This window comes from Passer domesticus, chromosome 10 (assembly GCF_036417665.1).
Source record: "Passer domesticus isolate bPasDom1 chromosome 10, bPasDom1.hap1, whole genome shotgun sequence".
In the NCBI taxonomy this organism is placed as follows: domain Eukaryota; kingdom Metazoa; phylum Chordata; class Aves; order Passeriformes; family Passeridae; genus Passer; species Passer domesticus.
This window is the reverse complement of record NC_087483.1, coordinates 24,264,948-24,282,524: the sequence shown is the minus strand read 5'-3', so window position 1 is coordinate 24,282,524 and position 17,577 is coordinate 24,264,948. Positions and strand designations below refer to the sequence as shown.

Genomic DNA, 17,577 nt, shown 5'->3' with positions numbered 1-17,577 from the left:
GATTACAAAGGAGCTGCTCTGTCCTTGTTCCACTTACGGCAGCCAGCTTCATCTGTATCATCGGAGCAGTCTCGGGCCCCATCACACCTCCAGTCTGCAGGAATGCAGCGACCGTCGCCGCAGCGGAACTGCCCCCGCTCACATCCTGCGGTGAAACACACCAACAAGCAGCTCAGCAGGACAAGCACACAAAAACACAGTGAAAATCACCAAGAACTCTGGTTTATCCACTGCCTTGCAGCACGGAGATAAAATGATAATATGAAAAACAATAGAAAAGATACTACAAAAATATTTTAAAGTATATATATAAAAAAGAGCTCTATACACCCAGTCAAACAAACAAAAAAAAAAGCAAAGAACCATCTTCAAGTATTACAGAAATCTCCAACTAAATTGCTAGAAAATTCCAATAATTTTAGCATTTGTATATTATACAAACAAAACAAAAATAGTTACACAAAAGGAAAAAATAACCCAAACAAGTCGCAGAGTACATACACTACAGAAACCTATTTAGCATGAATGTATCAATTTTAAATTCCAAGCAGTATAGACTTTAAATAAACGTAAGGCATCATTTGCTACATTATATCTAAGGGCTAAACATGCTAAACATTAGTGCTCTCCCAAGTGTATGAGGATTTAAAAACATGCAATAATAATCCCCTTAGCTGATGTGGAAATCTTGTTTCAGTGGTAGCAGCTTGAAAGTAGAGAAAGATCTCACTTTTGTTTTGCTTTTTAATAATGCCCTCATACTTAAAATACTTCCTCTGAAGTACAGGAAAGCATGTCTTGAGTCAAGATTTGAATAGCAAATAATTTTTTTAAAAATTAAGCTTTCAGACATTTATGGCTGATCAAAAGCTATCCTGCTGTCATTCTCTCCTGCTTGATCTACTAAGGATTAAGACCTGATAAAGAAGCATTCATTCCCAGGTGTAAATGCAGCTGGATCAGGCCTTTATTAGAGTCAACTAATGAAATCTCCAGACTGTAGGAAAGAGAAAAGGCACTGTTTATGGCCTTTCATTGTGACTACAGCCTCATAAAAAGGGAGTGAACAGTTTTATAGATCCTCAAAACAATAAGCTACAACATAATTAGGTTCAACAGAGCTCTGTTTCATGTTAATCTGTTGTCAGCACCTTAGAGAGGGGAACACTGAAAAAAACTGAAGTAGTAGCAAAGTCCAATTCTGAAAAAAAAATCCCTTTTCCTGATTAAATTAATAACCATATAATAAAATTACATCTTTCAATTCTTCTGAGTGATCTGACAAAGATAACCTCAGTATACATAAAGCACAACCACCTATTTTGTGAATTCACGATGACATAAATAACACGCTACCTAACTTTCATGTAAAACCAGGCATATCAACACTGTCACATAAACATAGTTAAGTGATGTATTCCTCAGGGATATAGGCAAGCTACTTTATGCAAGGAATGTTCAAATCTGATTGTCTGTTAGTGACACCCTGATTTATAATGTATCCTGCAAATGGTCAAAAATTTCACTTGGATAAATGGTGGTACGGAGTGGTACAGGAGTATGTTCACCCAAATACCTTCTATAGACTAATGCATGATGGTGGTTGGTGGTGCAGGTCTGGGGTTGGTGGTGCAGGTCTCTTATCAACTACCTTTAAAACACAACAACCTCCCTTGCAAAAATGCCCTGAAGGAATGTACAAGTTCACTCTGGAATCCCAGGCCCTCTTACTGAATTTTGCCCTACAAAGCAACATTTTCATATAAGATTAGCAGTTAAAGCTCTAAAAACACAACATATAACCCACCATTTATCAATTCTAATTACTATGCAAAACAAATACTAAATCTTCTTGTATATTTAGCATATTATGGCTATTCAAAAATATTCATAGTCACTTAAAAAAGGAAGTTACAATATAGAATCAAATCTGCATCCACATTATTAGGATTTTTTATTAAGCATGCTTATAAACAAGCAATATCAGCAACTTGCAAATTATTTCTAAATAATAACTAGCTAAAAAAATTTAAGCATTTTGTACAACAATAATTTATTTTGCCTATCTTGTTTTAAGTTCTTAAACATACCCTTATAGTGATTAAAATGAGGTGATAACACTGATAAACCTTTTTCAAGGCAGTATAAACACAGCAGTCTTTGTACAGTACCAGAAATGGTAATTGAATGTTAACAGAAAACCTGCAAGTCACACAATTCTGCTACTCTTTATAATACTTCTCAGAACTATAATTTAAGATGCTCACACCTATATACAGTAAGCACCAAATCAAAGTCCATTTATACAATTCTTCAGCAAACCTGTTACAATTCATTTCATTATGGCGATAAGCTTTACAATGTTATCTGCTGTGCTTACTTATAACTGAAGGCAAAGAGCTCTGAAACACCTATAAATGTTATGAAAGAATATACGTCAATTATCGCTGTTTTATATTATCTTTAGAACAAAGAAAATTACCTAGCAGATAATTATGTAAATTCATTTTAAAAACCCAATCTTTGAAAACCAGTAATATGAAAGAAGTAAAAGTGATCTGCAGTATTGAGGGCACTTCTCACAAAGGTTCTAAAAAGCTTGTGTTTCATCTGTGAGTGAAAACAATTCTAACTTTGATAAAGGAGAAAGTAATCGGGAAAAATACATGATTACAAAGTTACTGCTACAAATACCCAAGAGGAAGCACCAGAATGAAAGAAAAATAACCATGTCAGTAATAACCAGATTTGGTATATTCTATGCAATGTGAGTCTGCAGCACCTGGGTTTCAGCAAGAGCAGGATCTGTCAGAAAAAAAGGGCATTCCCTTGTTTATTGATATTATTTGAAGCTTCAAGTCACTGAAGAATTAGTAATCAGTAGTTTTATGGAAGGTTTTCCTTTCAATAAATGTTTGTGGGTTTTTTAAATGGTAAGAGAGCTCATTAATCAGTCAGATATTACAAAAAAAATTATAGTAATGAACTAATTTCCATAGAAATTCAGATTCACTGTGACAAACACTGATAGGAAGGAAATAATCACTGACTTTAAAAATGAGCAAAAAGTAATCAGTCTTCATTTTTATATTTAAAATTTGCTAATAGAACAGAATTTGGATGATTTTTGAAAGTTCAAGTTCCAGAAATTATTGAATTTTTGGTGATGCTCTACTATTACTACAATTCAGTTTCAGTCTTCTGACTGTGATTAAAGCACTACTAAAATACAGGCTAAAAAATGCATGGCAGATCTTAAGAATCACATCAGAACATATACACATAAAGAAGAATCTCTTGGCATTAACAAAAATAATTTTGAAAGGAAAAATTGGTTTCAACTGCTCAATATTAAGGAAAACACCAAAGAAATATATGATATTGGCTTTAATATAAGCCAGTCTAATACTGAGATTGCAAAGCAAGGATCAGAAGCATTACGGGAAAAGTGTAAACCAAAGCACTATTTCGAAACTTCTCGTTATACTCACTATCCTGGGGCTTCATGCTAAATTGGTCACTGGAATTTAGATTGTTCTCTGTGTCTGGGATTCTCTTGTAAGAGATTCTCAGCAGATGTTTCAGATTCAGAATTTGGCCCAGGTAAAACAAGAAGTCTTATATTACTAGCTCTGGGAAAGCTATTTGCAGAAAGGTTTTGTCAGGTAGTCATTTTCCACTGGAACAGAACAACATATTAGTGATTTTATCAGAGCAAAGACTGAGCTAATTACTAACTAAACACTTTTAATTTATTAAAAATAAGTGCATCTTCTTTTTTATATATACCATGATGCATTATTCACCTTATTTTTCTGCAGGAATTGTTGCCTGCATATGAATGAAGTACCCTATGGTAAACCACTGCCAAAGACAAACCCCACTGCCAGTAGGGGATGGTACTCAACATTTCACACCACTAATGAATGTTACTCAGTGTCACATTAAGTCACAGGGAATTCCAGCAGAAGAGAGAGAGGTTAATAGCATCACACATTTCACAGCACAATGCTTAAACCCATAGGGCCACAGTCTTCATCAGGAAGGCAGGCCACTACACGCTCTCAGCCTCCACTGGCTTCACTTCATGTAGAAACATTTTGTTTCAGAATTAAACCTAAAATTCAATCCTTTTGTATTAAAACCAGAATGCTATGTTTGGCTTATAATAGAACCAAAACAGCCTTACCATTCGCCTCTCTGTGTTACTTTTGACTCGTTGCAGTACCTCTCTGATCAGTTCTAGTCTTGTCTATTATTTTCATATATTTTCTACCTGCCCATTTAACCTTGAAGTCTCTCACACTTTTAACTCTGATTACACATCTTCTGAATTACATTTGTCATCCACAGATTAAGGGCCAAACAGATTAAGGACTATTCATTCTGACTACACAGAATAGGCCAAAACCCCTCATTTATTCTTCCTTCCTTGTGCTCACAATGCCTTTGAGAACTGCTAACACTTCTTTAGCAGTTAAGTCTGAATGAAGAATTTAAAGTAATGAGGAATGTATTAAGCCCAGGGTATATTGTACCACTCTCAAAATGTCCACTCAGAAATCAAACTTACACTACTGCAATTACTTTACATTTCAGATATCAACACTCTCAACAGATTTATTTGCATCTAAAAGAGTAATGTTCTTCCAGGTAATATTTTTTTCAACTGAGCACTTAACACTTGTAATACAGCTTCAGATTTTCAACAAATAAATGCAAACAGACTGTGCATTACAAACCTCTTCCACATAAAATTGACAAATAGAAAAATAAGTGACAAGCTCTTTTTTCCTCTCTTTCTGGCTTCCAGGAAAGGGTATTCTCTTTCCCATTTGGCCCCCAAACAGAGCAGCCCACTCTAGGGGCCTTGCAGGTAAAAGAATCCTGAAGAATCATCTTCCATTCACTTTGATGTTAGATTTTTGCCTAGCTTAATTACATGTCAAACAGCCTGAGGTTTTGGAATGCTCAAGGAGGGACGGATGAAACTCTGGAAATTCCACCTCTGTTCCCCTTCACTAATGTAGAAAGAAGCAAAATTCAAAGTTTAGGAAAAACTTTAGCTTATTTTCAAATAACGTCCTACAATACTAAAAAGCAGTATTCTGCTAGCAATTATAATAGGAGAATGAATATTATTTAATAGACAAGAAAAATATCTGTCTGATGAAAGTCTGATGAAATTATGGTAACTTTCATATATCTCAACATGATATTTAAACTTCAGTCCTTCTACACTATTTAAACTTCATTACCTTTAATACAAATTATTCAGATTTTTTAAAAAAAACCACAGCACACAAACATTTATAGGTATTACATAAAGTAGAAAAAGGTTTATCTGCAGTTTTTAAGCCCTTGCAACACAAAATCAATATTTTGTACCTACATATTTCTAAATTAGATTAAAGAAGTAATTTTTACTGGTAATATCAACAACAAGACAGTACAAATGTGCCTCTGCACCCACTCCACATGACTGTAAGATCTTTACAGACAGATTGATAGGCAGACAGAGGACTAGTCAAGGGACAACCTGAGGCAGAAAAGCTCAAGTGCCAGATATACAGCAATGCATTGTTAAAAGGGAAGTGTAGGATTTCTTTTACTGAATTATCATCCAATTGCATATAACAATATTATTATTAGTATAATAGCATCTACAGACTCAGCAGCTGACCAAGAACTCCTTGTGCCTTGCCCTGTACAATCATGTAACAACAAGGGCCATGCCCTGGATAGTTTGCACACAAAGACAGCAGGCTCTTGAACGCCCGGGGGTGCGCCAATGTCAAGAGGCCAAACGGACCTGCTCTTCCTTTCACCAACACAGATTCATATTTTAATTTTAATCTGTTACCACTCAAAAAAGAAGTCACAATACATGAGAGGCACACTCTGTTTTGCTGGTATGTTTATTAGACAGTACAAGAAAAAGGCACATATCAGATTGTTTGGGGGTGGGAGGCAGAGGACAGTGGTGGAAATAATAAAAGACTGAACTTGAAGCAGGAGATCTGCTTCTTCACCAGTACTGGCTGGACGTATTTTTGAGTAAACCACATTCTGTGTTCAGCACAATGACAGGTATCAGAAACTATAATAAACAAGTTATACTCTGACAGGTAAGATGCAATACCTACATTTGAAATTTTTACTCATTGATTTTTTTTTAAACACTTTAAAATTCAAGACCAAAAGTGAAAATATTGTTTTTCATTATGGACTTAGAAATACCATGTTTCCCTGCAGCATCAGTATATTTTTATGGTTTGCCTTTACTTGCCAAGCAGGAAAAAAGCCCAGCAAAATCAAAATTATATTCTGTGCTTTGTACAGATATTTGTCAGCTAAAGCAATTGTTAAAACAGAAGCATCAAATATCCTTTTAATAATTCTCACATGCAAAATCTTTGATAAAAATACTTAAAATCATTGTATTCAATGTTAAACTATTTGTTTTCAGTTAATACAGTTATAAAAGGGCTATAGATTAATTTCTGCTAATGCCCCAACATAAATCCAAGAATTAAAGAAATTCAGGATTTTAATCTACTGAAACTAAGCAGGAAAGCTTTCCTGCAAAGAAAAAAGGGTTCAGGTCTCCTACAGACAACAAGTTCAAACAAATGACACTGGAAGTGCTTCCTAGCAACATTAAAGATATTCATAATCCTCATCTCTACCTTGCCCCAGTTTTATTAATTGAAAAAGCAGCAAACAGACTGATAAAAATGGAAGTGTTTTATTAATTTGCTCCTAACAAATCTATTCAATTTTATTTTTTTCAATTTTAAACCTGAATCAATAAAGAGAACAAAAGAGAACAAACTCTCTTTTTTTCTTTTTTTTTTTTTTACCACATATGGACCTCCTAGGAAAAACAAACAAAAAAAAACCCAAAAAAAATCCATTTTTATGTTTTTTCTTAAGGCTCTGGTATTCACAACAAAATAAAAATGGTTTCTACATTACCACTTTCAAACCAATTATTCTGGGAAAAGTAAAAAAAAAAATTAAGATATTCAGTCTTTTAAAGTTGTTCACATTGATTCCAATGTAAAAAACCCAACCTTATAAATTTAAAACCATAACAGTTTATTTATCATACATGCTCACAAAAAGTACATATCCACACTATGTATCTTTCCCATCATGCAGTACTACAAACACAATAACAAAAAATAGGTTACTTTATAATGTTTCAACTCACTTTTTTTAAGCAACAAATAAACTTTTACTATGTTTTTAGTCCTATAACAAGGCAGGAATAAGAAATAATCCTTTTAAGCAAAGACTAATTCTAACAGACAGGAGGTGATACTCCTTTCTACTGATAAAGTCAATATTCTTTATATTGAACAGACCAGGCTCCTTCTTTCATTTAAGTCACTGACAAATTTCTTGTATTTCAGTGATAACTGAGGGTAAGCCATTAATTTTTCTTGGACACCTTCTTTAATCTAAACTGTAAATAAAGCACTTTCCAGGAGGACAATAACAAAAACTATTTATACTCCTTAGAGATTTTAGTAAAATTATTATCTGTATGGCCAAATTCAAGAGAACCAGTACTCGCAGTGTTGCTGAAAGATTAACCTTCTCAATATAAAAATGTGTTTCAGACATTACATGTGAAGAACATGTTCTGCCTTCAACTGGATAACCCCACCCAGTTGTCTTGACATTAGGTGTCTTAATCCACATAAATCAGATGTGACTGTGTTAGTTGGGGAAGTGAAGCAAGAACTGTGGATCTCTAGGGAAGCATACACATCCCAGCTCTCCCAAAGCTTAGTAGCTTCTTTTTAATGAATGGCAAATTAAGTATGCAAAAATCTGTTCTAATTGACCATATGACATAAAGAGGAAGAAGAACACGCAAACACCATAGAAATAAAGACAGCCTCAGTTACTCACAGAAGGAAGCATCCCAAGCATTTTCATAAGAATGAACCTTGCTAATGGCCCCAAGGCTGCTGTAGAATAACAATTGGGTAACAGAAGGTGGGGGGGAATATGATGAAAAGAGGAAAATCTTCAAGACTAGGAAGTATTTACAACTACACAGTGTGTGGAAAGTGAAAAGAAAAAAAAAAAACAAAACAACACCAACTTAACTTAGAGAGAACATGTACAGTATATATCACTGAGAAAGTCAGATGCAGTAGCAGATGATAAAAAGATGATAAAACTCTCTCAGGAAGCTTTTATCGTTTTGAAATCCTGTACAATTTTTTTAATAAATTTACCAACCCACGTGCTGTTTTTTCTCAGAATTAGACCCCATGCTGAGATGATGACCTGCATTCAATTCTGTCATGCTCTCCTGAAAGCTGATGAGTCATTCTAGCACTAGGAACCTGCCTCAGTAAGAGCTTTCCTGCGCAGCTGGTGACTGTGAAATTGTTTAATTTTTGTATTTATTTTCTGTATCATAGAATGAAAAAGGCTATGCAACATATAACATTTTGCCAAATTATAAACCTTACTATAATTTTATATTACAAGTTATTAAACGGAAAATGAAACCCGCCATGCAAAAAATAAACCACTTTCCCTTACAGATAATAAACATGGTAAGCACATAAAATGAAAGCTATTTCTGTCTTCTCACCACAGAACCCATATCCACAACAAAATTCTTTAACATCATACCAGTAGGACTCTAGATTAAAAAAAAAATAAATAAAAAAAGACAATTTAAAATGTGTCCCAAAGCTTCACAGGGCACTAGTAATTTTGCACAAATTTCAAAAATTGCACCAGTTACTCATTGCAAACAAAACGTGTGGGATCATTGTCAGAACAGCAGAACTGACATGTCAGTACAGAATAGGTAAGACCACATGCTACAAGCATCTAGTGTGCCTCGACAGTCATTCTAATGCTGCTTTCTACTGCCCATGACATTGGGAACTACATCTATTCCTTTGGATGCATTGACACGTCACATTTCTCCCTCTTTCAGTAGTGACTGTTTCAGTCAGCAGCTAATGGCTGGTCACTCCTTATCAAGCTTCCCAAGAAGGAAATTCCATATGGCAAGGCAGGCCTGTGTAAATGATGGATCATAGAATCATGGAGGGGTTTGGGCTCAAAGGGACCTTAAAGATCATCTAGTTCCACACCTCCTGCCAGGATCACCTGAACTGAAACAATGTTGACTGATGTGCTCACACAACATACAGTTTCATCTAAAAGAACCTGAACGAACAATAAGAATTAAATAATCCTTTGGCTGTTTCATTTCTAAGTGTAGCATATTTTCTTTCTAGTTTTTGGTTTAAAAAATAATTTAAGAAATCCTTTTACACAAATATTAATATTAGTGAGTGTACCACATTAAAAAGACAGTCCTTGAATTCATCAGAAGATAAATACAAGAATTATCATCTTCTCCTGAAACATTACTCTTCCTGTCAATCCCAATGGAAGTATTTTACCTATAATTTCTCTAAGCATCATTTTGACTTTTTAAGGATGTTTAATTCTGCTGTGATTCTCCATTAATGGCTGCTGGCCACTATGTTAAATAATTCTTATTTCAAATAATTCATAAATAATTATTAAGACATAATAATCAATAAATTAATGTTTAAAATAATTATTTAAATTACATTAGCTAGCTACTCTAAGCAGCATTCCAGACACAGAGGTTAATAGTAGGGAAGAACTTCTCTAGCTGGTATAGCTGCATAAGACCTATACTTGCAACATGCTTGGAAAAACAAAAGCATACATGTACTGCACCCTATGTCCTTACATCCAGAAGCAAGCACAAAAAACTACAGGAAAGACATACACTGTCTCCCAGGTATCTCAGTGGTAACACACAACATACAAATCACATTGCTCAGAGGATTGCAGGCACTTGCCTACAGGTCTGTAACCTTTAACTTGGAATCCCCTCCTCACAGCAATACTTTTTCATCAGTCTTTCACAATATCTGCTAGGAGAAGATTGCAACCACACCTGTTATATTGCTGTCCAGAGAATCAGTATCTCCACAAAGTCTGCTTAAAGACAAGATTTTTCATTTAACAGAGTGATCATTTGGGGCTCTCCCTTCCTCTACTGTCTTACAGGATTTAAGTCTGTAAGAATTCTTAACTCCTATTAGAAAAAGTTGCATAGACAAGAATTAAAAGTTTTATATAAGTTTTAAAGTGCATTCTGTGGCTGATTTCACACAGAAAATTAATAACTGCAGTGCTAATAAACACAGCTCAAATATTCTTATGGAATACACCACAGATTTTGTCACTCATTTCAGACAAACTGGGGTTTGTTTCACACAAAAAGGTTTAAAAAAGTATTAGATCTTGCAGAAGTAAAAGTGATTTTTATTAACACATCTAGAAGGCCAACAAGAACTGCAGCAACACTCCATGTGCTTGGTTGTCATCCAATCACTTCTTACATTGCAGGTTGAGAACAGCCCTACAACCCTGCTCAAAAGTGAACATGTGAGCAGCCCCATTCAAGTCAAGCCATCTGTTTACTCAAGACAACTTTACAAAAGGGTTTCCAGCAGTGCTAGCACATGTTCATAGCCCTGTTAGGACTACTCTTGTTCCCAGCATGGTAAGGTTTTTAGCAGCAGCTTTAGACAGTGGTTGCATGGCCACCCTGACTTACCATAGGAAAATGGAGTGTCTCTTTCTCACCCTCGTTCCCACAGCTCTCCTTGTGCATGATGCCAAGGTTCCCTTTCTTTTCTAAACTCCAGAAACTACCAGGCCTCTCTTTCTGCATGCTGCTTAAAATCCCTAAGCCATAATTCCATAGGTCTGGTTTCTTTTTCCCACAGGTTTCTAAGTGAAAAGAGCTCAGAAAAGGTCCAATGAGCAGTGACACAAAGGAAGTACCAAAAACTCAAGGTTGTCAGCAACAGGAGCATGGGGCATTGGAGAAGAGAAGGAAGATGAGTGGGGGCATCCTGCTCCCAGGAGCAGTGAGCTAATTGTCATCACTTCTCATGAAACTGTACCCTTAGATGACAAGGTATGACAAGGGCTTGATCAGATCAAAATGGGTATTGAATTATATGAACTTGACATAGATTTCCTTCTTTGGGATAAATCTGGGACACATATGTCTGTATTCCAGTTCTGCAGGCCTTATACTTCCTCAAAGTAACCAGAACATTCTAAGGTATATTTATTTGACTTAATAATGTGCACCATGGTTTCTGAAGACAAAAACCATTACCTAGATTCTAAATACATCAGTGAATGTATCAGTTCCTGGGATATCTTGTGGCCTATGCCTTCTTTTTTTGTTTTGGGTGGGGTTTTTTGTTTTGTTTTTGGTTTTTGTTTGGTTTGGTTTTGGTGGGTTTTTTTTTGTTTGTTTTTGGTCCACAAAAGCATGACCCTGGAATCCCCTTTAAAGGGAGTCCCAATTCCCCATTCTCTGACTTGACTCAGCAGACTGTAGTAACATGACCTGGCTGTGCAAGAAAATTATTGGGCAGATATGCTGCTGCTGTAAAGTCCCTTTTTGCTGAAGATCTGGCTTCTTGATTGTAAAATAAAGGCAACTTATTAATGTTAAAACTATAAAATAGAACAGGTCATAGAAATAGAACCATTTCAGTCAACTTTTATATGTCGTTTCATTAATCCAAAACAAAACCTGTAACAGCAATCCTTTGATCTCTAATCCACTTTAGGCATTGCAAAACAAAGAAAACATTAAAACCCCTGAAACCAACAGTAAAAGCTTAAGGAATACACTAAAGGCTATCCATTTAATTTAACAATTCTATCCTTACTCATTAAGCTTATTTTTTATTCAACTGTTCTGTAAGTGTACCAAGTAAAGGGAGAAAAAAGTTGTTAAAAAATTAACATCATAACAAAATGGACTTCAAAATGGATCTCAAACAATTAAGAGCTATTTAAAGAGATGTTTACTCTTCACTGAATCACATTTTCGGTCTTAGATCAGTACAACTCAATAATTTCTTTGAAATTAAAGGAATCACACTGGGTTGACTTAGAAAAAACCTTGTTATTCTTTCATCTAGAAACAGCTCAAGGTATTTTTAAGAACAGTGTATTATTATCAAATTATATAAAGAAGCACTTTAGTTGTAAATAATTTTTAAAGCAGCTCTTTTATCTGCCACATATCAGTAAAAGCTATTAAAAAGAACCTGACAAATTATGATTATCATCACTAATTAGTCAATGTAGAATAAAAACATCCACTTCTCTTTAAACAGAAGTCAACCTCTAGATCCTTAATTAGAAGGGACCTTTAATGTTTTTCAACAATGACAACTTCTAGAAAGTGTAAGCTCCTTTGAAACAGCCAAAGTACTATATGTTTCCAGTGTGTTTTAAGTAGAGCTCTGAAAGAGAAGATTCCACTCCTGCTTTAAAAAGTGGTAGTACAGTGTGATTCAAGTTACATATTAGTCTATCTGAAAAGTTATCACAACCACTCAGATCTAAACATAAGTATCGTAGAAGACTGAATGGATCCAATAATATAGATAAAATAAACTACGTCTACAACATGCCTGCTTACTGCTCAACTAAAAAGAAGAGTATTCACATTCAGAAGAACCTCCAGGTTCAGTGTTAAAGAAGGAGAAGCTGAGTGCAAGAAGGTGCATGGAGGGCAAAGGCTCCAAACAGTACAAGTGATTCCATGTCAACCCAGGAAGTCCAAAAGGAAAATAATTATAAGGCTGTAATGAAATTGCAGTCTACCTTTACCCCAAATGAATCTTTGCTATTTCCTGCAAAACACATGGCAAGTAAATCTGGATTAAAGTAGGATTTCATTGCTCAAATTTCCAATCAGCTCAATTTATGAAAGAAGGTTTTGGTTTGTTTTACAGGGAAATAGAAGCATCACACACATCCCACATTTATCTGACTTGAAATCTCCTTGGATGCTCTGTCTCTGTTTGTCTTCACTCCTGTAGCTTAATTATTTACTGTAATTCTAGCATTTGGCATAGAATCTAAATCTAACCAGGTGTCATCCAATTACTGCTTTCAATATTTAACTAAAATTCTGGGATTTGACCCATTCTTTGCTTTAGCTGATTACTTTGCAAATACCTGATATGCTTTACTGAACAGAATACAGAAAAAGAGTGAATTATTAAGAAAATTCAAGAGATGTACTAGAATTGGGCTATTCATTAAAAAGAACAAAGGGAAAAAAAACCTAAACCCCTGTTAGTGCACAGAAAATCTCATTAAAATGTGAGCAGACTATAACGTGTTTCACTGACAGATACTTGCAAATTGTCAAGCCTCGCAAAGTAAACCAGTTTAGAAGCCAGGTAGGTGGACACACAGCGCAATTTGTGCTTTTCATTTTGTTTGAATACATCTCCAAGAGAAACCAAGAAAATTGTGCTAGCACAGGATTATGAACACTGAAATGCAAAATGTAAATGTAAATTGTATGTCAGAATTGCATCAGCATACTCATATTTCTTGCCATACTTTTTCCCTTCCCATTACTTCCAAATGTTCGGTCCCCAGTCACTCGAGTCTCCAAACTCTAGGTCTTGGCAGGGGTGGAATCTTACAGACAGGCTTCTCTGTCATGTGAGAGTGTGCAGTGCTGTACAAGGAAGTATGAATAGTGACTCTGCCCTGTCGCCCGTAGCAATGTCACTGTACATCATCCTACAGACAAATTAAATAGTTTTGAGTGAAGACAATGTCTAAAAAACACTGAATTATTAATTTGGAGATTGAACTATTACAATGCCTTATGGAAAATATGCTTCTCCAAGACTTCCAGAAAGAACTGCTGTACCTCTTCTCTACTTGGTCTTACCGTATCTATTTCTTAATGGCCTGCCATGCTTCATGCAAATGTTCATTGTGATTTCTGATATCTCTTATCATACCATATGCATTCATTCTTAGAATAGCCTTCATTGTCAGCCTAAGAGAGACCTCATAATGGTAACAAATTTTTGTTGTATTTGCCTGGGATGTATCAAGCTGATCATTTATCAGAGGTGCAGGATATAAATCAAATTTGGTGCACTAACATCCATCCATTGTCTCTAGTTTATGGCTGAGTGTGAAGTACTTTGATATTTCTCAAAACAAACTCATCACAACAAACTCATCACAACAGTCCTGTGATGCTCTGCTTGACACCATCTACTTCACTTAACTACTTTTTAGATTCCAGTTACACTTTTTCTGACAACAATTACCCCACAGACAAAAAGACCTATAGAGTAAAGGTTGGAGAAACAGGCCCTGCTGTTTTTATTCTGTTTATGAGCACTACAGTTACTCTCAGTAAAACCAGAATTAGGAAAATTGAGGAAGACTACTATCATTTGATGAAGTCCTTAGGTGAAATTCTTCTAGAAACATCCATCTACACTCAGATATTGCCAACGAAAATCTCAAAAAACTTCAGTGAAGTGCCTTTGGAAATACTGAGGATTAGGCAAGATAACAGATTTTCCCCATTTTCCTTCAAAGGCTTGGGATTACTTTCATGGATGCCCAAATTTTCTTTTGAAAATAAAGAGTCTGACACAATCTCAACATTCAAGGAACTGTAACTTAAAGTTACCAAATGTTTCACTATCATAATCACAGTGCAGGCAAAATTGCTATCCAGGTATTTTGCTACTAACAGTTACCCATTACTAAAATTATAGTGTTTGATTTCCACAGCTATTCATTCTACTGTGGAGGCAGGGGGGAGGGGAGAATGGGAGAAAGAGAGGGAGGAGCACCATAAAAGTAAAAAAAATTCTGTACTTCTACTACCTATGGATACTAGTTCAAAGCCTCTCTCTACTTATTCTGTCACGTTTTATCAGGTATGTTCTGGACAATCAGAAGCAGCTGTAGAACAACAACAAAAAATTTTATCTGTACTGCAGGTTCTATTCTATCCAATGTAAAATAATAGTGCATAGGATTAATTCTGCCCAGTGTGACCTCCTTGGCTGGAGTTTTTGCAGGTCTCCAGCACATTAGCTATCTCTTATTTCCCTGTTCATAAGTGGGAGCTGCTAGCAGCAGTTGCTGTATAATTACTTAGTTGATTCTGTCTAAGGAGCTTAAACTAAGAGTTGAGCAAAGAAAGCAGATTAACAATTTGAACACACACGTAATACACAGACACACACAGAAGCAGCAGGACTGCAGGTCAACACGCAGGGCGGAGGAAGTGCACTTTAGCCACTCTTGCTCCAACAAGACGGGCTTGATTTTCAATGCAAGGCAATTAAACAGCTTGAAGAAGGGGAGGCAGGAAGATCGGCTGCAGTCACAGCCGGAGGGAGGACTGGGGCACACGGCTGCTCCATCCCCAGCAGCCAGATTAGTACCGGAGGAGCGGCACTCAGCCTGCTCTGCCAGTCACATGCTCCTCGATGTCGCCTAGCAACGGTAAAGCCCAGAGAAAAAGTTCTCCCTCTCTCAACTTCAAATCTGCGTCTGAGACCGACTGAGGGGAGCTTATTGTGCTCCAGACTAAGCATCTGTTTCTTTCTTATAGCCTTCTGTAAATGACTGCATATACCACACGTACGCAAGAATGTCCATGCATAACCCCCTACCCCCCCCGGCCCAACCTGTCTACGTGCAAGTGCTGCAGCCTGTGCACTCCTCACCAAAAACAGCTCTAGGTACAATTTTAGTGGTCACCAAACCAGCTCTTGGAATGCAGGTGAACTCTGCTCTGCAAAAACACCCGTATTTCAGTAGCAAGAAAGGCACAAAGATCACAAGGAAAAAAATGCAAAAAGTCTGGGGATTTTTTTTTTTCTTTTCTGGCCTTATTCACAGCCAGTAATCAGGACTCACAGAAAACCTGCCTTCTTGCATTTCCATAAAACCATGAGTTTAGACCGTGGAGTTGCAAAGTCTGACATGTCCCTCAAAATTTAGCCACATTTGTGTGTTGCTTTCTTACACAGCTAGGGGAAAAAAAAAAAAAAAAAAAAAAAAAAAAGATTCTACAAACGAGAAAAACAATCAAAGGAAGCATCCTAGGATAATTTAAAACCAAGATGAAGTGAAGCTAAAGAATCGGTGGTGTTTGCAGTGCTTTTAAGGCGCTACTTACTTTTCCACAACAGAAACCGACTCCATCGAATGACTCCTGGAAAGAGCCACTGTCTCCCCTAGCTAATAGAAAGAACTCCTTGAATCAGCACCCGTTAACCCTGTACTTTCAGACACTTTGGTCTTTTTCTTATAAAAGTCCCCAAAGTAGGGATATGCTCCTTGCAGTGCAATTCCCATTCCGGAGAGGCTGGAGCATAGCGCTTACCTTGGCAACTGCCCTGCATCATGCATGCAGTGAATAATATGAGCAGTTTGCAAGCAGTTGCTGCTCTTCCATCCATCCGATGGTGAGGTCCCATCTGGGCTGGGATGCTCCAGCTTCCTCTGAAGCTGGCTCCTGGACTCCGGGGTGCTGATCTGCACAGCAGCAGCACAAGGAGTCTGGTGTCTTTTTCTTATCCTGCTAGTTGCAGAAGAAAGGCGTGTTCGCCTGTTGAGACATCGCGTTTTCTATAAACTCCCACCCTCCAGACATTGCATAAAGCTCTTTATACCCGGCGGCCCCGGAACCAGCATGAGGGAATCAGGCACTGCTCCAGGCCCTGCAGCCACAGGCTGCCTCTGCCCCTCCTTCCACACTTTGCAGGATAGCCAAGATGCTTCCAAGACCCTGCACTTTGCTGACTTCATATCAGAGTCTGTGGTGCTGTATTTAATGTGCTCATCTGTTTTGAGTAGTTCTGGGAATTGCAGGTGGCAAGTGAAGTATGTCACTGGTTTTTGTGTCCCAAATGCATGTTCCAAATAAGAAAAAGTATTTTTTGATAACTGAAAAAAATCCATCCTCTACTCACCAATGCAAAGGTAAAGCTTAGAACTTAGCAGTCCTCACACAAATACTATGAACAGAAGACGTAGGGATGAAACTTACTTTTGCACTTTATTAGCAGATAAAATCAGTTTGGTAAAGTGCTTTGGCTGTGAATTCTCAAGATATCAGCTGAAGACATGCTTCTTTAGTTCTAACTCTCCAACAGTGTGTGCAATACACAAAGAAATATCTCCTCGTGTTTTACTGCTGCCATTTCAGGAACCATATACCCACTAACAAGGGAAGAGCAGTTTGTAGGATCACAGGGAAAAGATAAAGACTAACTTCAGGCTGGAATGCAGCCTTGGTAAAAAGAACAAACATTTTGGAGGCTTTGCTTGCAGGATCAGAAGCATCGTACATAAAATGTGTGAAGTTAAATCTTTTTTTTTTTAATAATAGTCAAAAATAGTCTTTCATATAGGAAATTTAGTTATGCCAAGCTTTACTTTCACACATACACATGCATGTCAATAATGACTATTGTGCATACATATCATGGGAGGAAGACTGTTCTATTTATCTTCCAAGAGGCTCTGTCAGATTAATTTTAATGACACCACCTTTATAAATACCATATTATCTTTTGCATTAGCATCATGCCATGCTCATTATACTGCAATGGTTGTTTGCTGATGCTGCAAAAGAAGTTAAGCAATATTTCAAACCTTAACTCG

At 36.6% G+C, this 17,577-nt stretch overlaps 1 protein-coding gene across 1 annotated transcript in view; it reads right to left on the bottom strand.

Moving 5' to 3' along the window:
• Positions 1 to 16,519, bottom strand: part of LRP2 (LDL receptor related protein 2) — a 116,565-nt gene extending 100,046 nt beyond the window's left edge. Inside the window, exons 1-2 of the mRNA XM_064434543.1 lie at positions 16,295 to 16,519; positions 38 to 145 (exon numbers count right to left, since the gene is read on the bottom strand). Coding sequence (XP_064290613.1) covers positions 38 to 145; positions 16,295 to 16,388 — 202 coding nt within the window. The 5' untranslated portion in view covers positions 16,389 to 16,519. The remainder of the gene's footprint in view (positions 1 to 37; positions 146 to 16,294) is intronic.
• Positions 16,520 to 17,577: the final 1,058 nt, after the last annotated feature.